The sequence below is a fragment of the Crocodylus porosus genome, unplaced genomic scaffold (genome assembly GCF_001723895.1).
Source record: "Crocodylus porosus isolate Cpor-Errol unplaced genomic scaffold, CroPor_comp1, whole genome shotgun sequence".
NCBI classification, from domain to species: Eukaryota; Metazoa; Chordata; order Crocodylia; family Crocodylidae; genus Crocodylus; species Crocodylus porosus.
Window position 1 is genome coordinate 31,826,472 of NW_017728943.1, and position 19,015 is coordinate 31,845,486.

Sequence of the window (19,015 nt, forward strand, 5' to 3'; positions counted from 1 at the left end):
CTGACTTCCTGCCCTTTGGGCAGGGGGCTGGACTCGATGATCTCTCGAGGTCCCTTCCAGCCCTGATGTCTATGAAATCTATGAAATCTATGAAAGAAATGTGTTCCTCACCTGCTTTAAGTACACTGTCTGCCTAGTGGTACACAGTGATTATTGTTAATGTGTTTACTACCCCTTCTTTCTTTATGCACTCTCTCCACTTCTTGAAAAACAGAGTTACTATGCTGGGCTGTCTGGCATTTCTAGTTTTTAAAAAACTCATAGGTGTGTCTATATTGGCACTTGCTAAAATGAGCCCCATGAGCTTGCTCCAGGGTGGAACGCATCTTCCCTGTTTACAGACTATTTATTCCTGTAGTACTGAGCTTTTTGGGTGGGAAGTGGCAAGGGACTTGTCTGACATTCTGTTACCAGTCCTAATATTTCTTATTACAGATTTTTCCCCCTGACAGAGAATAAACACGTCCTGCACCTTAAATAGTTTTGTGCTTCCAATTTATCAATTCTAAACAATGAGCATCTGGTTTGATTAATATTAAAGAGCCCGGAATTTGGAATAGCTGACAGTCTATTTCCAGCGTTGTGGTAAACACTTGAATAGAAAGGAGAAGGCAGCAAGTATTAAACTACATCCGCCAACAACATCTGTATCCATGAAAACTTTCCCTAATTGAAAATCCAGTAGTTTCATATGCTGCAAACTGAGAACTTAGGAATTAGATTGGTTGGTGTTAAAATATGGTTATTTTTTATCTTTAAGCCTCACATTCCCCAGTTCTTTTTGGTCAGTGCATGAAGAGGTGCCAATATGATGTATAATATGCAAACAAGTGGAGAACTTTCATTCCTTAGAGTTCAGTCAAGTTATTCCATGGTTTCTCTTCCTCCCCTCATCCCCAACCCCCAATCTTCTCAGTATTTCCTCCTGGTTTTTTTCAGATCTACTACACCAAAAATATTTTTGGAAATACCACAGACTATTGTTTTTATTAGCAACTGGAAAGCTTTGTAGTAGGATGCTTTTGTGTTTCATTTGTTTCCCCCTTCCTCTGGCACAGCTGTTTTTGCTTTAGCAGCATTGGAGAGATAGTTAAACTATTTGTGGCCTTTACTAACCTAGCAGATCTCTTACATAGAAAGTTTAAAACTATATGACTGAAACTGGAACTAACAGGTTGTCTGCCTGGGCAGCTTTGTGCATAAAGTTACAAATGCATTGGTTTTATGGGATCTTTTCATTTGTTCAGCAAAACACTGATGATTGTGGAGCAGGTCCCACATTTCCTATAAATTTACCAGCCAGAACCTTGTCAGGAGAGCTCCTTGACTACACAAGATGCAAAATGGATGAAGTGGATCTTGGTTAAACCTGTGCACTAGGACATGGTTAGCAAAAGAGGGATTATGTAGGCATGGCAGTCTCCATTTCATAGTTTCATAGTTTCTAGGGTCGGAAGGGACCTGAGCAGATCATCTAGTCCGACCCCCTGCCATGGCAGGAAAGAGTACTGGGGTCAAATGACCCCAGCAAGATGTTCATCTAAATTTCAATCAAAAGGAGTTGGAAGAAAGGCAACAACAGGACTAACTCTGATAGAACTGTGCAGAAGAGCTGCCTGGCTAATAATAGTTGTTGTCACAGCACACACAGATAGTACTGAAAGAAAGATGGAAAACCAAAGAACAGCAATCTAGTTGGCAGAAAAAATACATTAAAATAATCATTGAGTTAAAAACTGTAAACGTGTGTGCAAAACCAAAGTACACTCTCCAGCTAAAGAGCTGAAATACCTCATGTTGGGATACTTAACTGTCCCTGAAGCCTAGTGATATAGGAATAATTTAAAGGATATCGGGAGTACAAGCTCTTACCCACAGCTAAAACATAAAACAAGTTACCTTGCAGAAGAAAAGTAATGAAAAATAAATAAACCAGACAAATATAAAGTGTGCAGACTATCAGAATAAGAATTCTGGATGGGGCAGAGTAATGATGTATTACAATATATTTGGGCCCCTCTAGACATTCAGGTAAAGGCATGATAGGATCTGATGTGTGATTCACACAATTGCGCTTCCTGTCATGATGTGTGTACGACAGGAGGTGCAGTAGTGAGATCCAGCATCAGAGCCAATCATGCCTTATTGCCAATGTTCTCCAGCTTCCAAGTGACTATCCCAATTTAACTAGGGAAGATTAGGCCTGATATTTCTGAGATCTAAGAAAAAAAATCTGAGATTTAAGTAAAGGGTAAAGAAGAGTATCTTGGAGGAAAATGTTTAAGGACTTTTATATGCACAATAAAAGCAAAAAGGGCACAAACTATTATTATTTTCCATGTCACCCTTAACTTTCTACACTATCCTCCCTCTGCAGCCCTTCCTCTCAATTCTATACTCGGCCCACTCACCATAAAAATAGCTTTCCATCCCTTCAGCTGGGGATTATGCCAGGAAATAATGCTACTGTGATGTTACCTTTCCAGTATAAGAGGATTAAAAAAGTGGAAGTTAGAAACAGCCTGGAGGTGGAAAGTTAGGCAATGAAAATTCTATTCTATCCGAACAGAGACTGCTAAAGAATTACCTGATTAGAGCCACAAAGTCTGCATTCCTCAGAATTAAAAAAAAAAGAGTTGGGGCAGGAAGGAAGCGGTCAATACTGCTTGAATGACAGGGACCCAATTGTGGAAGTGTTATGCTTAGGTTGGTGAGCATTTGCTAACACATTTAGTCCCAGTGAAGTCAATGGGGTTAGATGCATGAGTAAATGGAATGTGGATGGCATGTACACTTTGTACAGTCCCTCTGGACCTGGTGAATTTCACCGCCCTGTGAAGAAGGGTACCGCAATTAATCCTCAGGTTTCTTGAGGCAAATAGAAAATTCTTTTAATAACTGAAATTCAGCCCAAGTGGCATTAGTACATGGGGGTTTAGCATTTGGACTATGAAGGAGCTTGAAGACTACATAATGAAAGATACAAACACAAACATGCACAAATACACAAAAGTCAGTAGTTAGAGTTACCTGGATACAAAAGGTAAAATGGTGGTGTTTGCATCAGTTTTCACTGTGCCACCTTGAAAGAATTGGGGAAAGACTATCTACTTGTGTTAAGTAATAAAGAAGAAGTTCTACCGGATAGTTATCAAAATGAAGTTATCAAAAAAATGAGAAATGCTATTTAAACTGTATTCAATGTCCTGGGAAAAATTATACATATCAGCCTCCTGGGACTGGTCAGGGTTCACGTAGAGTAGAATAAGTAGTTATACCAAAGAGCCAATCACAGTGTCAGTTTTCAATAAAAATAGTCAGGATGAATCCTGCGATTCTGAACTAATGTCCCCTGATTTCACACTGAGAGCATCTATACGAGACACTTTACTGCACAGTAGACTAATTACTGCATAGTAAAGCATCACCATGTAACCATACACAGCAGCTACTATATAGTAAATTAGTCTACTGTGCAGTAGGGCTCATGTAGACACTGACTGGGAGCAAATTTGCTCCCAGTCAGCCACACCACCAAGGGGCCTCGTCCTGGCACTGCTCAGCTCCCAGCTTCCCCAGGAGCAGGGAACCAGTCAGCACTGGGACCGGGTCCCTCTCTACTCACCCTCCCCTGTCCCAGCGCTGCAGGGATCCTGGCTCCTATGGGGAGCTTGGCAGCTCCAGGACAGGGGAGCTCTAGCTTCCCCACTTGGCCAGGGGCTGGCCAGGAGCTGTCCTGACTATGGGGCAGTTGGCAGTGAGTCCCCAACTGAACAGGGAATTCCCACCTAGCCAGGGGCTGGCCACAAGTTGTCCCACCATGCTCACTGCCCAGGGCATGGGGCTGGGGAACAGCTGCCCCCTGCCAACCAGAGCCCAGGCCTGACCCTGATGTCCCCTGCCAGCCTGGGGCTGGTACCCAGGATAGCCGAGAGTTCCCCCTGACTGCCGTATGGCAGAAGATCAAGGCAGGATCCCTCCTCTGAACTTCTCCTGTCGGAAGGAAATTTGCTCCTGACCAGTTCACGTGTAGATGTGCTCTCATGGAAAGCTTACTGTGCAGTATTTTACTGTGCAGTAAGTTTTCTGTGCATTAATTGTACATGTAGATGGACCCTCTGAGTCATATAGACCTTAGAGGAACATACACTGATAGAGACAAAGTAGCCTGTCTTTAGTAATGAGAAACTATGATTCTGTGATTCTAACTGTGACACAACAAACTGTTAAGGAGGAAGTAAAACATACCATTTTTACAATGGAAGAAGGATTGTGGCATTTAACCACTGGCCAATATGAAGATAAATGCCCTATAGAGGGCATCCAAAGGAATTGTGCATCAGTACACACAGTTGTGCCATTCAGATGATGGTTCATCCTGCTCTTCCATGCTGGACCCATGACCCAGTCTCCTCTCTGTTTTTCCCTGTCCTCTGTAAGGGTAGATTTTGCCTCCACGAACATACATAGGAAGCATTTCCCACACTCCTCAAGACTGCAGCCCTCTCTAACCCTTGCATACCTGTGATAATGGGCTTTTAATAAAGGAATGCTTCAGGGGAACTTGACAGTAGAAAATAGGGAGGTCTGTTAGAAACTTCAGAAGGACCATATCATGGTCAGTGAGAATCAGTGCAGATCAGTGCTAAGCAGAACAGAAGTAAAACTGCTAACACACATTGGTAGTTATCTTTCCAGAAAACTTAGGTATCACCATAGAAATCTAGCCAATGTTCTTTGTTGATCAAAGAAGAGGATAGACTGTATTGAAGGAATAAAGCCTGTGGATAGTTCTGCAAGGGGTACATTTAGGTGTGCAGCATTATGCCATCCCTGCAGCTACCATTAAGTTTGGTCCCCTGACCTGGAAAACATCAGCAGGGGAGAAGTAGTAAAAAAGATGGGTGTATGAAAAGGGGCCAGCAACTAAGACAGGAATAATTTTGCTTGGAAAGGATAATATGAGAGAATATGGTGCTCTATAAAATAATGAACTGACCAGTATAGCAAAGGCAAGTTTAAAATCTTTGTGTTCACATTTTCCCATCATACAAAAAAACATGCTGGGTGCATCTACACATGCAGTTAATGCGAGACAATAAACTCTGGAGCTTTTTAAGCTAGAGGAAACTGCTGGGCTCAGTGTCTATACATGCATCTGGGACAGCAGCAAATGAGCTAGGGCAGAGCAGTCCTGGGCTGAGGGCAGGGTCAACCCTGGACTCTGGGTAGCAGTGTCAGGTAGCAAAGGGTCTGCTGGGGCACAAGAGTGCTGTAAGTGCGGAGCTGTGTGGCTATGTGGCAGGCAGCCCCACCACACTTTAGCACCCTCATGCCTCAGCCAACCCTTGTCACCGTCTACACATGCATTTCAGCACACTTAATTACTCTGCCATAATATAGTACTGTCAGGATGGCGTTATGGCAGAGTTAATTAATTTACTGCACCCTAATACCAGTGCACATGTAGACTATGATGCTTTACTCCAGAGCTAATTAGTGCACATGCACCCTCTCAGTTGAAAAGCAAACAATTAAGATAAATATTAGGAAACACTTTCCAGGTCAGTCTCTAAGTAATCCATCCCTAGCAATGCCTTGGGACATGACTGGGACAAATATAGTGTCTTGGGAAGATTCTAAGGGGTAGGCAATGAAGTAGAAGAGCATCTGTTAGATTAGCTAGGATAAAAAATATTACAAGGTCTATCAATCCTTTTGCTGCAGGGTGTAAACCGATCATCAGGTGGAGGGTCTGCTTTCCAAACTGTCATCAATAATGGTGGCTATGCCTAATCCTATGCCTTCCATCACTTTTCTAGGGATTGGGTGGAACTGAAAGATCTTGTATAAATCTGTAGCATAACTGCATATACATTATCAGTACCATGTACACAACTGGTCTATTTAGAAAGACAGTTAAACTATTAAAAAGGACAGTTTATTGAAAAATACATTAAACTGTGTTCTGCCAACACCAAATCCATAAGGAGGAACACATCAGTTTTAAAAGACAACAGCATCTGAGATTAAATACATGAAACACTGTAATAAGTTAAATATATCAATACATGTAGAAATAACAGTGTTCATTATTGTTTTTTCTGTTCAACCCATTGATACAAGTGAAAGTGTTTGAAGGCTTCTGATGACCTGCTATGAATGCAATTTGTCACCATGCAGATATACATTTGCTTAATTTACAGAGAAAACTAATAGTCTTTAAACATTCTAAAGTATTTTTAGCCACCTCTCATCGTCAACAGCAATTTAAAATTAACCTTGCGTTTTGAGACTATCTGGTAAACATTGTGGTATTCCCTCTCTGGTCTGAATTTTTTTTCTTATTTGCTGAAAATTCTAAGAAAGTTTGGGTTTGGCTCACCCCAACATAAGATTTTTGTTCCCCCAGGTATGGTGTTTATTATTATCCACCAGGGCATCACAAGAATAGAGCTAGTTATTTTTAATTAAAAAACACAAATAATAGTCTGTGACCACATTTATACACTGTCATAATATACCACCACTGCCATCAATGTTTCACCCAGCATGCTATAATGCAAGAAAATGCATTATAAAGGCCATTATTCCTCAGTCTGTGTTGAAAGAGAAAGAAACACTCCAATAGGGAGAAGTATTATATATCTAACTACAGCAGGCTTAATACTAATATCAGGTCAGAAATAATTGCATGGTCGTTGGTAAAAATGCTATACCGTTACATAGGTTAAATTAATATGACTATTTATTTAGCTTGTAGAGATGGCTTGTTAAATATGTCGTAGCTATAGACCAGATAGCAGCAGAAAGGGCTCGTGGATTTCTAGCTTTTTCTGAAACTGACCTGTCATCCCTGTTTTGTGTCTCTTTTCTGAAAGGGAACCCCATTGTGATCTTGGCACTGACTTAGTTCTTGACTGTCTCATTTCAGGGCTACAGAGAGTGCAGCAGCTAAGAAAAAACACAAGATACTTCAGGGAGAGACTGCATGAAATGGGTTTCATCATTTATGGGAATGATGATTCCCCTGTTGTTCCTTTGCTCCTTTATATTCCTGGTAAAATAGCGTAAGTACTGCAATATGACTACCAAGAAAACAAATTCATTCACAATTAGGTTTTGGATTAAACTATAAGAAGCTGACTACTTGTGGACGATGCTGCAGAGGAAAAATGTGTTCCTTTAGATCAGCTTGCCAGTACTACTTAAGAATGGGCTTCGTTCTGGGCTAGCTTTCTTGAACAAAAAATCAGGGTGTTTTGTGTATGGGAATGTAAAAATGAAATGTCTCTGACATATGCACTGCCCATTTTTCAAAAGTTGCTTGATATGATTCATCTTTCTCTTCCTTGTTGATGTCTCACAATAACATTTTTGGTATTGCTGGAGTGATGTTGGTTGGAATAGACTTAGACAAGATTTCTGGTACCGTGATACTATTCCTCAGGTCCTGCTACTAACATTTTTTAAATTTATACCTAAAGGTGCGCATTGCCTAATTTAAAAAAATATTTTATTGTTCTTCATCAAATGCATGTCTTTATACTGATAATGTTGTTACACTGATCTACATCGCATTATTTGTATGTATCAGACAAAACCATTTATTGATTAGACATGAACATTGCTTAGTGAGCAGTAGCCTATTAACTAATCAACAGGATTTATGTTACCTTTCTCAAATCGACTAGGATCCTTTGGGTTTTTAACAATGGTCCCCAAACTTTGATGGCCCATGGGCAACAATATTAAGCAAATGACATGTTGCAGGCAACATTATACTTTGCTCCCCCTGTCAACCTCTTTTTCATTTCCGATGACCATGAGCAACACTGAAGCATCTCACGAGTAATATGGTGGCTGTAAGCCAGGTGTTCAGGGCCTGATCTGTAGTTTAATTATTAAACCGCCTTGGAAGGACTTTCTGATAGTCAAGAAAAGAAGACTTTACAGAAGTGAGCTACACAAAATCATAACAGAGCCCCAACACAAGTAGCTGGAATGGTTGCTTGGGAAGAATAGATGGCACCTTTATTTCCAGAGCCATTTTTTTCTCTCTTGGGGCTTTTGAAATTAATCAAGTTGTGTAACAACTTCTTGATGATGACCTTTTATTTTATGCCAGTGTTCTAGGTATGAGCTCTCTAGCTCCTAATTAACTTTAGTAAAGTCCAGTAATCTGTTAACAGTGTTCATGTCTTTACTTAGCATTCATTTGTCTTTCAAGAACATGTTGATGGAATTAGAATGCTATGTATGTGATGAATATCTTTGACTACAAATTAATTAAGAAAAGAAAAGAAAGACAAAAGTAGACAACTTAATGCAGTTAAAGCCACTTCAGGTTGAGTAGTTGCTTCAGCTGGTGCTATCTTACTAGACACCCTGTAAAATTGTTAATGGACAGTAAATATTGTTAAGAAGCCTAATTTAAGATTTCTTTACATATAATGGAGAGTAGAACAGTAATAAAATATTTTAAATTAAAACTTTGTTTGTAAATAATAAGGTTCCTTAGGTTTCCAGCTTTATTCTAGGTCAGTGATGGATACCTGAAATAAAACATTAATTTAATAGTCAGAAAAAAGCATACACACAGACTTAATGTTAGATAAGAGTCTTAGAGAACCATTCTTTTTATCCCTGATCATTTCAAGATCAGCAAAAATGTCTTAATTCACTGTCCTAATGTTCTGTGTGAACTGGTCAGGGTTCAAGGACTTGTCAGTGCTTGTGCCTCACCTTTGGACCTTCCTCCTTAATCTGGTTTGTCACAATCCCTCCAGAGTTGTTCTATGGGTTCACACCCATTTCTCTTATGTGCCAGCTTATTCAGTTTCCATGGTCTCCCTGTATTGTTTTATACAAAGTGGGAGAAGGATTTGTTTTGGGGAGCATGAGTCCCAATTAAGGATGATTCATTTATGCAGATACCTCTGTATTACCTACCTCCCATGAATAATTTTATCCTCAGGACATCTAGCAGGTAGCTATGCACCCTGATTTACAGTTAAAGAGATTAATCTCTGTGTCAAGTGATTTGCCCATGTGAAAAGCCTGTTTTGGAGCTAGGGCCAAATCCTGGCCTCCCAAATCCCAGTGTAGACCTTTTCAACCACAGCATTTTCCTTTGACTTTATATTCAGTGCCTTATCCAACAAACAAGGCTTTAAATGTTATTTAAATGGTGTTTTTATTTGGCACCAACTGATATAAGGGCTGTGTCTTGCTACTTTGAGACCTCCATCAGCACTTACATCTGTGCAAAGTGACTGTAAAATACAATTGTATCAAAATTCTCTGCTCACTTATGCCAGCCGTAGCATTTTATGCTCATTTTGCCAAGAAAGTAAATGAGTTTTCAACCACAACATTGCAAAGACCCAGTCCTATTGGATGATATTCTGGCACTATTGAAATCAAAAGGAATTTACCAACTGTTTCAGGAGGAGACAGGGTTTCACCTATTGTTTTATTGCGCTTGACTGTTTTCTCTCTGTGGTCAGTTTATTAGAGATAATTTACTTTTGCTTTCTTCTTTTTCCCTTCCCTACCCCACCCAAGTGCTTTTGCAAGACGCATGCTAGAAAGAAATATTGGGGTGGTTGTCGTTGGCTTTCCGGCTACTCCTATCACAGAATCCAGGGCTCGGTTTTGTGTGTCAGCTGCACATACACGGGAGATGTTAGACACGGTAAGCACAGCAGATGTCTTTGTGAAATTAACTTCAGATGCTTGTGGAGAGAGGTTGGGAGAAGCTACAAGTCTGTTACTTTGAACCTCAGTAATTCATTTTGCATTTGTTTTCCTTGATCTTTGTCACTTGATCTTTAAAGATGTTTCAGCCATTATAATAATACGTTTTATTTTTAAAAATTAAATTATCACACAGTTAACTGCACTATGTTTCACTATTTCTAATAGTGAGCAAATCTGTCATAACTAATAAAGATCCACCTGAGGAGCACAGCAAGACCAAAGTTAACTACTAGGGCAAAACTACCCAAGCAGGAAACCCTAATGATGTGGAAATAATTGCAAATAAGGTTTTCCATACCCTTATTTTCATTCCATATTTCCATGTGTTCGTTAAATTCCAGCAGAAAAATATAACATGGCCTTGGGGGTTTTAAGATACATGTGGAAATTTCAGACAAATATTGGGAGTTATTTGTACCTACCAATTGGGTTAAAAGGAGCCATATGCCCATATTCAGCCTGGTACCAGAAACAGAGCTGAGGTTAGCTGAGACTTGCATTATAGACCTCCATTCCATATGTCCATAATTTTTTTGAAAAAAATTTTAGATGTTCTATCTTTATCCAAAGGTGATTTTTTTGGAGAGGGAGCAATTTGGGTTATCATAAGCTTGTCCTATTGGCAAGGTTGGAAACGGGGAATTCTTTTGGTTGCCAATAGATTTTAAGGCTCTTCTTGGTTAACTGTTCAAATACAGATGAGTTTTATACATTCAGCATTTTCCAGTAAGGCAGGCCCCAATCCTAATTGCACACAGACCCATGATTTCACACCAAGTCTCAGCAGACTCTACTCTGAGGGCATGGATCCAGTCATGGTTGTAAGACTGAGGCCTCAAGCCATTCATGAAAAACTAGCCTACTTGTCAGTGAAACACACTGTAAAACAAAAACTTAAAACACCATTTTGATCTGTGCAGTATGAAATGCGTACAAAGGTGTAAGAGGGAACCCTGAGATCAATAGCACAGAAATAAAAAGGAACAGCAACACAAAATGTAATAATGCTTGGCTACATAAGTAGTGTTAGGACCTTATTTTCCTGTTTACTCCCAAGACTGTGTAAGCTTTTGATCATGGGACTCTAGTAATAAGGATTGAAATCAATATGAAAGTCAGAGCCTTCATTTCTTTTTTTTGCATTTGCTCTCCAAAACCAGTAAGAATAAGTCTGTTATGCTTTTCAAGATTTTTTCTTGCAATTCATGTCATGTGTGCCTAGAGACATATCTACACACCATAATTGGAGGACTAGGGCCTTAACGCTCTATACTAGCCCCCTTGAATATGTCCCAGTTTTGCTTTTGCCTCTACATATTGTACCAACCCTGCAGCCCTACAAGCTGACACAAGAAGTGAAGGGGAGTTACCACTTTTATATAGAAAATCATTGGGGTTCAGGTCACAAGCCAACAGGCCAAAGGGAGGGAACAGGTAAAGAAACATCGGTACTGTGGTAACATCCACTCCATACCTTAATTTTCCCACACACCTCCAGAGGTGTCCTCAAACAAGCCTTTAGTCTCTAGAGCACTCAGACAACAACCTGCAGCTGCCCCCAACTCTAAATCCAGCTCCTTCAGTCTACAGTCCTGGTTGAGGGAGCCAGTGAGATCTCCAGCTCCACTGTGCACTCCTCTGCTTAGGGCTGACCAGGTTCCACTTGTGGGATGCTCTCTCTTCCCCTTACTCCAGCCTCCAGCTTCCTCTTTCTTTTTTTCCTGGGGGTTTCTGGAAGGTGTTGTTCAAATTAATAGACATCACAGGTTTGCAGACTGCCCCCTGGTTCCTCCTGCTGTTACACACATTACACTCATATTACAGTATTATTAACACTGGAGGCATAATCAAGCTTCCCTGCACCTAATGTGAAGAATAGGACATACCTGGGGGAGTTTCATTTAGTTACATCAGGCAGCTGGAAAGTTCATAAGGATAACAGTTGCATGACTGCTGTAAATCTGGCATACCATAAAAACAGACAGCTCTGGTGCAATGAAAATGTCTGACTGGTGCAAATAATGGGTTCAGCCATGGGCTGGAATGTATAAGAGGGATGATCCCAGTATGGGATGGTTTCCAAGGATGATAAATATTTTTAACTACATCAAAGGTCCTTTTTTATTTTGGGAATTTCACTTTTTTTTTAACACCACCAAAAAAACTAAAGTTTTCAGCTCTTGAGATTATTGCATTGAGTGAACCAAACTCAGACTGAAATCTCAGTTTCTCTATCTTCATTTGATAGCAGAGTAAAAAGCATAAGATATTAAACTGCTTCTGTCAGCTGTTGACTGCCCTTGCTTCCTATTAAATCCAGTGGAGCTGTGAATACTTGGAAACCCTCAGTTTAGGATCAGGCCAGCTGTGATGATAATACAAGGAAAAGAGGATAATGCACTATAAAACCAACTAGGCCTATTCAAAATATTCACAATAACTCTATTCAGGATTCTGGGCCTGATTCTTCACTAAGAGAATGCAATGGTGAAGCCAGTCTTTGGAATATAGTCAGAGGCATAACTAGGAAGTTTTGCACCATGGACAGTGGCAGCAACCAAGGTAGCAGTGGCAGCCGGGCTGGCAGCAGCAGCATCCGCCATGCTTGCATTCCTTAAGTCAGTGCCCAGGGCTGATGCCCTGCTCGCTGACTCCCAGTGATGCTACTGGGTATATTTGTAAATGCAGCAGTACTGCCTTATGTTACATTTGTGACTGTTTCAATGCAAAGGGATTGGAAGGTATATTCGGAATATTTTTTCCTCAAAGAAAAACATACCATTTTAACAAGAGTCAAGTATTGTTACTGGCTAATACAACCATAACTTAATTGAGTCAAATTCTGTTTTCAGGGACACTAGTGCAGCATTCACTGCATCTCAGTTGACTTCACTGATTTTCACTAGTCCAGCTTGGAGCAAAACTCAGCCTTTGGGCAATATTTCTTTTGCTTCTCTGATTTGAAAAGCTAAAAAACACTGATTTTTTTATGCGTGTTCAGCTGGGAAGCAAAGTGAGAACAGCTTTAAATCCTTTTAAGGTAACTGATATAGTGTGATGGTATTGCAGGTCCTGAATGCCCTTGATGAATTGGGCGATTTTCTACAATTGAAATATTCCCGGAATTCCAAGTCATCTCGTCCTGAACTATACGACGAAACAAGCTTTGAACTTGAAGATTAAGCCTCTCAGTCCATGAAGAAAATATTAGGATGTTACAAACAGGGGAAAAGAAAGAACCTAAGATATTAACTTCTTCCCTTCCAAGAACAGTTTTTGTTTCTTGGTGATTTGAAACAAGGGGAAGTGCTGCTGTTGCATTTTGCTGTATCAAATTTCTGTGTTCAAGAGGCTGGGATATTGCTACAGGTTTATCCCCTGGACTAAATACTTATTAAGGTATTTGTGTTGCAAAGAGACTGAATCTATTGGTCAAGTTACTATTAGGCAGCTTTTGTGTGAAGTTGGCTTGGGTAGTTCTTAATTAAGGTTGACATAATACACTTTTTTAAACGACTGGATTTCAACATAGTTTGTTAGTTTACATGAATTTCATCAGTCAAATCAGCTCTCACCTCTTGAGAAGTATGTACCTGAAGCAGAATTACAGACAGCTACAAAGGAATACGACAGATAGGGGTCTTTCTAATAGCGGTTCTCAATAGGTGACAAGCACTTGAAAACAGCTAAACTACAACAAAAGAAAATGTCCCTTTTTATACATATCAATTTTTTCTGGCAGAAACCTGTGGAGGGGAAATATGCTGATTTTTTTCACCCTTCCTCTTCTTGCCCCTTGATGCTTTTGTTCATGTGGAAAGAAAAACTGGCTCTATGGTACAAGGGGTTGACTCTTTTGATTGAAAGTGAAAACTTTTCTGCTAAAGCATTTACCCTGCAGCCTCCCATGTCTTATTGCAACTCAAGTCACTCAGCAGACATGTTCCCTTTTTATGTACGAGTGGTAAATAATTGTAATAACTATTTAACTTTCATCTTAATAACATTGATCAAACCACACAGATACTTGAAGTTCACAAACTGCAGATGACATTTATAAGCCCATTCCCCAGTTTCTTGAACTAGTTATGAGTTTCATAAATGCTCTAAAAAGTACATAATGCTGAAGCTGTTAGCCATACAGAAGATGAAGCTCAGAGTGCACCCTAAGCAGCTTTGCCACCTGTTAATTTGAAAAGCTTCTGGTTTCTAAACATACTAAATCCCCTCAGTTAAGTGTCTTTTATGAAAATGTTGTGTTCTCTCTTTATGCTACCGTGGTATGTTTAGAAAGGCTTTTTATTTAATTTAATTGTAAAAATGTAGTTTATGTATCGAATGACTGATTAAAAGAGTAGACAATATGGTCCATAGTCCGAGGGAGGAGACATGATCATGGTCCCATTTCTGTTGCCACCAATGAATGTGCCAAGATTCTTAGGAAACTAAAATCCTCCACAGCTTTACTTGTTACACAGTTGGGAACTTGTTCTGCGTGAGCAGTTCTGGGGAGTTTTTTTGCAGACCGTACTTCTGTATGAAACCAATTAAAAATTGTTCTGCAGCTTTAAGAATGAACTCCAAGCCATTCCACAATATCAAATGTCATTGTAAACACATCAGATCAAGAGATGTTTAGCTTTCTGCTGCACAGATGTACCACACTTTCATGTTCATGAAAGCTGTGGTGTAAACTTAACCCACAGCTGCAATATTAGATTTAAGAACAGAACAATTAAATTGTGGAATACCAATTACTATATATTACTCCCTGCTTGTTAAAGCAGCTTTGAGGATAAAACAAGTCTGATCAGTTATGAGGACCCAGGCTTTGTTGGGCGGGGGGGGGGGTTGTTGTTGTGCAAGTTAATAAAATCCAATAGTCCTGTAACTTTAAGAATTGATTGCAACACATTCCTTAATGTCAGATGTTAGCTTTAGAAAGTGGATATTGAGGGCTGGGAGGGAGATCTGAATGGTGTTATATGATTGTTCACTCTAGTAGATGAACTTGACAAATACTGAGGAGGGTTGAGAGAGTCATGGTTGTGTATCAAAGTAAATACACTGTATAAATATTAAAAAGAAAAACATTTTTTTTTAAGTCAAAGTGGTTTTTTCCCCTTTGTTAAAAGTCACCTGATAGTTTGCAAAGCAAAGCTTCATCATGTGCAGAATGTGTGTGCTTAAGCCTAATCTATGGGGAGGGGGTGGAGAAAACTTTCCAGCGAAGAGCACTGTTCCTCAAGGAAAAATAATGAGCCTGATAAAGCAAAGTTTAGGTCTCTGCTCCTGAATATCTGTGGTTAGATCCTCAGCTAATGTAAATCAGCATAGCTGACTTCTGACCTCCAATCTTGGGTTATATTTCAGCAAACAGTGTTCTAGATGCTAATGCAACCAACACTATATTGTTCTCAAAAAGAGGCCTGAGTTTGATTAAGCTAGAGACTGATTGCTTTTTGTCCTGTGCGGGAATGTTGTCTGTCTAATGCAGGATTCTTCTTGCCCTCCAAATATTACTTTCTACACGGCATCTCATACTAAGAAGACAGGGCAGCTATTTTTCAGAGGCTGTCAGTTTACATATAATATTATATGCTTTCTCAAAATTCCCTCCATCCCTTACAAATTAAAAAAAAGCACAAGCTAAACATATCCAGCTTTGAACACTTGAGGAGAAATTCTAGCCCCCCTTGCATCCATGGCAGAACTCCTACTGACTGCAGCACAACTAATCTAGAGCTACAGAGCAAAAATTATGTTCTTCCTTAAATTAATAGAGGCAAATGACTCCCCTTTTATCCAGATTTAGGTTGTGTCTAACTGTCTCAGAAATACAAGAAACTTTAAAATATATTTTGATTATATACACATATTAGCTTTTCATTTTCTCTCCAGTAGTTAAGGGCCATATCTTCCCAAAGGGCTTATAATGAGCCAGATAGTATAGGTGCAATTCCATAGCTCACAGCTGAATGTCTGGGCAGGCAGGCATGCTTTTCTGAGCTTCAGCTGTGTTTTCATGTGGACGCACGGTACTTGGGTGCTGCTTTCCCTCATTGCCTAAGTCTATCCCAACCATGCAGTCATTCCAATAAAAGATATCATCCACAAAAATCCCTGCCTTTCCCTCATTTATTCACATATGCAAATGCAGTTAATGCTGACAAGAGAGTCTTCCTTTCCCTGCCAACAGAGAAAGAGAGAGAGAGAGATCAGTTGTTCAGGCCTATATAGGAGCATTAATCCAGTATTGTGGTCAGGGGAGAGAGAGGAGGAGAGGCGCAAGGCACCTTGGCTCAGAGTTGTACAAAGCAGGTGCCCATGCTCTGCATGGGGTCTCTGAGCCCAGGAAGGCCCAGAGTGCAGATAATGTAGTGGGAGCCATCAGGTAATTGCATCATGCAATCAGTTCGGGGTGATAGCATGACTTTCATGTGTGCCTCCCTCTTCAGATCCCATCAGGGTCCCCAGCAACTTAGCTAGTAATGAATCTTTTCACCTGGTACTCTGATGTGTGCCAGTGATGTCAGCCAAGCTGTCCATCTCATGCAGCCTGGAAGATTTCCTTAATGCCTTACCGCTCCACCTTTCTCATGGACAGAAATAGGCAATTGCTCATTCTGCAGGATAGTCCTGCTCCCATTAGCAATAAACACCACAGGAGTTGTTCACACACACACATGCTCCCTACAGCTTGTAATGGTCATGCCAAGCTTTGCAGCATCCTGCCAAGCCTCTTAAGTACTAACCACATCATTTCCCCTTGCCCTGTTTAAGAGAGAACCACTGATCATGAATTCATCCTGGGCGAGCACATGAAGCAAATACCTTGCAGCCACCTGCAGAAATAATTGGACGAATGACAGTGGTGAAGTTCTCATTCTGCCCAATAAGTTTCTTCCTTAGGTTTCTTCCTTCTTTCCTCAGGAAATCCTGGCTTTTGACCTGGACACTCAATTCTCAGATCAGTTGGGTGCCTTCAGGGACACCAGAATAGTTATTAAAAAAGCCATTTGACCTCCCCTGTAAAAGAGCCTGTTGTCTGCAGCAGACTGTTGGGCCAAAATACTCCATAAACAGTGCATTTGTTGTTTCTGATGCATGCCATCACCATGAAACATGGTGTACTGCTGAAAGGACCAAATATAAACCAGCTCATGTTGCAAGATAACTGGATGAGAAGAATGGACTGAAGTAGGACCTAGGCAGAAGCAGTAGAGGTGAAGACCACAGCCTGGATCTCAGTCACACAAAGCAGTTCATATCAGTTTGCATCAACAATTTTCCAGGTAACCACTGTAAAACAAAATGAATCATGTCATTAGTGGCATGTTGGTGCCCACAGATAAACCAAATAGAGTCATATTAACCTGTCTGAGTCTAATGTATTCATGAAGAGCAGGGAGGGAAGGTGGGATGGTGGCAGCACTTGCTGCCTGTCACCAAATTCTACACCTTCTTGCAATAGCTGTCTGCTTAGGAAGTCATTTATAACAGGCACTGTTCCAGGGGAGATGAGTGCCAGCTGATGCATGGCACCTGTGTTGCTCTCCCTCTCCTGCTGAAGGTAGAGCCTTATGCCAGTCTGGGGTGCTAGTGATCAGTGGTGATGTCTGTAAGAGCTGTAAGAGGACAGCTATCCTATCAAATACCAGGAGCTCATTTTTAGGGGTAGTATCTTGTATCAGAAGCTCAGAGAGACGTTAACATGACAACCCTGGTTCCGAGAGTATATGTGCTTAGGTCTCAGTTTGGTTTTTGGACTCAAAAACCCTGTGGCATTGAGGGGGAAACTGAAGATCTTGGGTGAAGACCCTTCACTAATCCACATACCTGAATGTAACTCCTCAATATACCCACAGGATACTGGGTTTTCTGCAACATATGATCCAGAAAGTGTCTGCCAACCTCAATGCAGAGTCTGTAAGCACCTTAGGGGTGCTTCCACTGACGGATATGCATTGCACGTCTGTGTTAAGTGACAATGCCACCAGGTGTGTCATCTGGCAGTGAACAAGTTAGCACAGTGTGCGCGATCAAGATCTCTCCGGGGCCAGCCAGAAAGACCTTCATGCATCAGCCTAGAAGAGCTCTTGACATTCCATGAGATGGGCCTCTCAGTGAGCTCAACAAGATAGTTCACTTCAGATGTATTCCCCTGACCAACTGCACAGCTACCACATGTGCAACTCCACTAAACCCTGGGTGTAAGTCTAGCTTCCAGAGCCAGTAGGCCAATAGGAAGTGTCTGCTAGGGAAGCAGAGTGAGTGAGTTATGAATCAGCACAGTGGGGTAGCATAAATGTTAGGGGTGATGCTGTAATGAAAAGACCTGATATGCCTACTGACTCCTATGCTAGCATTACATTACCTGACTTCTTTGCAGATACAGAAGAACCTTGCATATGTGGTGCTCCAACAGATGAGACGCTAGATCAGCCATGAGATGGAGCTGTGAAAGCTGGGCATGGAAGTAAGTCAGAGGACTTCTCAGAAGTAACTCAGTGATGATAACATAACACGGCATTGGCCTTCATGGTCTGAGAATATGCAGGGTAAGTGTTGAAGAATTAGGATGTGTGCACAACATCTAGTGAGTGGAGTCTGCTTTTTCCATCTGTTTTTCCACTGACGGACATGCATTGCACATCTGTGTTAAGTGACAATGCCACCAGGTGTGTCATCTGGCAGTGAACAAGTTAGCACAGTGTGCGAGATCAAGATCTCTCTGGGGCCAGCCCTCACACAAAAAGGGTCACTAATTTAAATTTTATCTGTGGATTGACATCATCCTGACAGAGCCAGGGCATTTGTGTCTGTGGACACAATGCACATAGCATAAACCTAATCTCTTAAGGGGAAATATTTAGGTGCTCACCCTGACTATTGCTTCAGTGGTGAGACGGTGTCCTCTGTGGCCACCCATAGCATACAAAATAACTCACATGCAGGTCAGAAATCAGAGCATTATAATTTCAGTGCCAGTGTTTGCTAGTTCAACACACTGTCCAGAAGTCAAGAAATTATGAGTAATGGGTGCTTCCTGGCATAATCTAGCATATAAAGTATTCTGCAGTAGCCCTTGTGCATGTTGATTCCTGTTCTACAACACCTTTGCAGTGGCTTTTCTGAGCTGACCTATTACGGATGAGATGAGTACGAGAATTTTACAGGCCAAGCTTCCTTGAGCTGTGTTTGTTTTGATTTACTCAGTTCCAAGAGCACCATTTTGCATGCCACATAGTGT

The 19,015-nt window shown here is 40.8% G+C and overlaps 1 protein-coding gene across 1 annotated transcript in view; it reads left to right on the forward strand.

Annotated features, from left to right (window-relative positions):
* The window catches only part of SPTLC3 (serine palmitoyltransferase long chain base subunit 3), a 119,028-nt gene extending 104,170 nt beyond the window's left edge, over positions 1–14,858 (forward strand). Inside the window, exons 10-12 of the mRNA XM_019549119.1 lie at positions 6,935–7,070; positions 9,568–9,697; positions 12,832–14,858. Coding sequence (XP_019404664.1) covers positions 6,935–7,070; positions 9,568–9,697; positions 12,832–12,945 — 380 coding nt within the window. The 3' untranslated portion in view covers positions 12,946–14,858. The remainder of the gene's footprint in view (positions 1–6,934; positions 7,071–9,567; positions 9,698–12,831) is intronic.
* Positions 14,859–19,015: the final 4,157 nt, after the last annotated feature.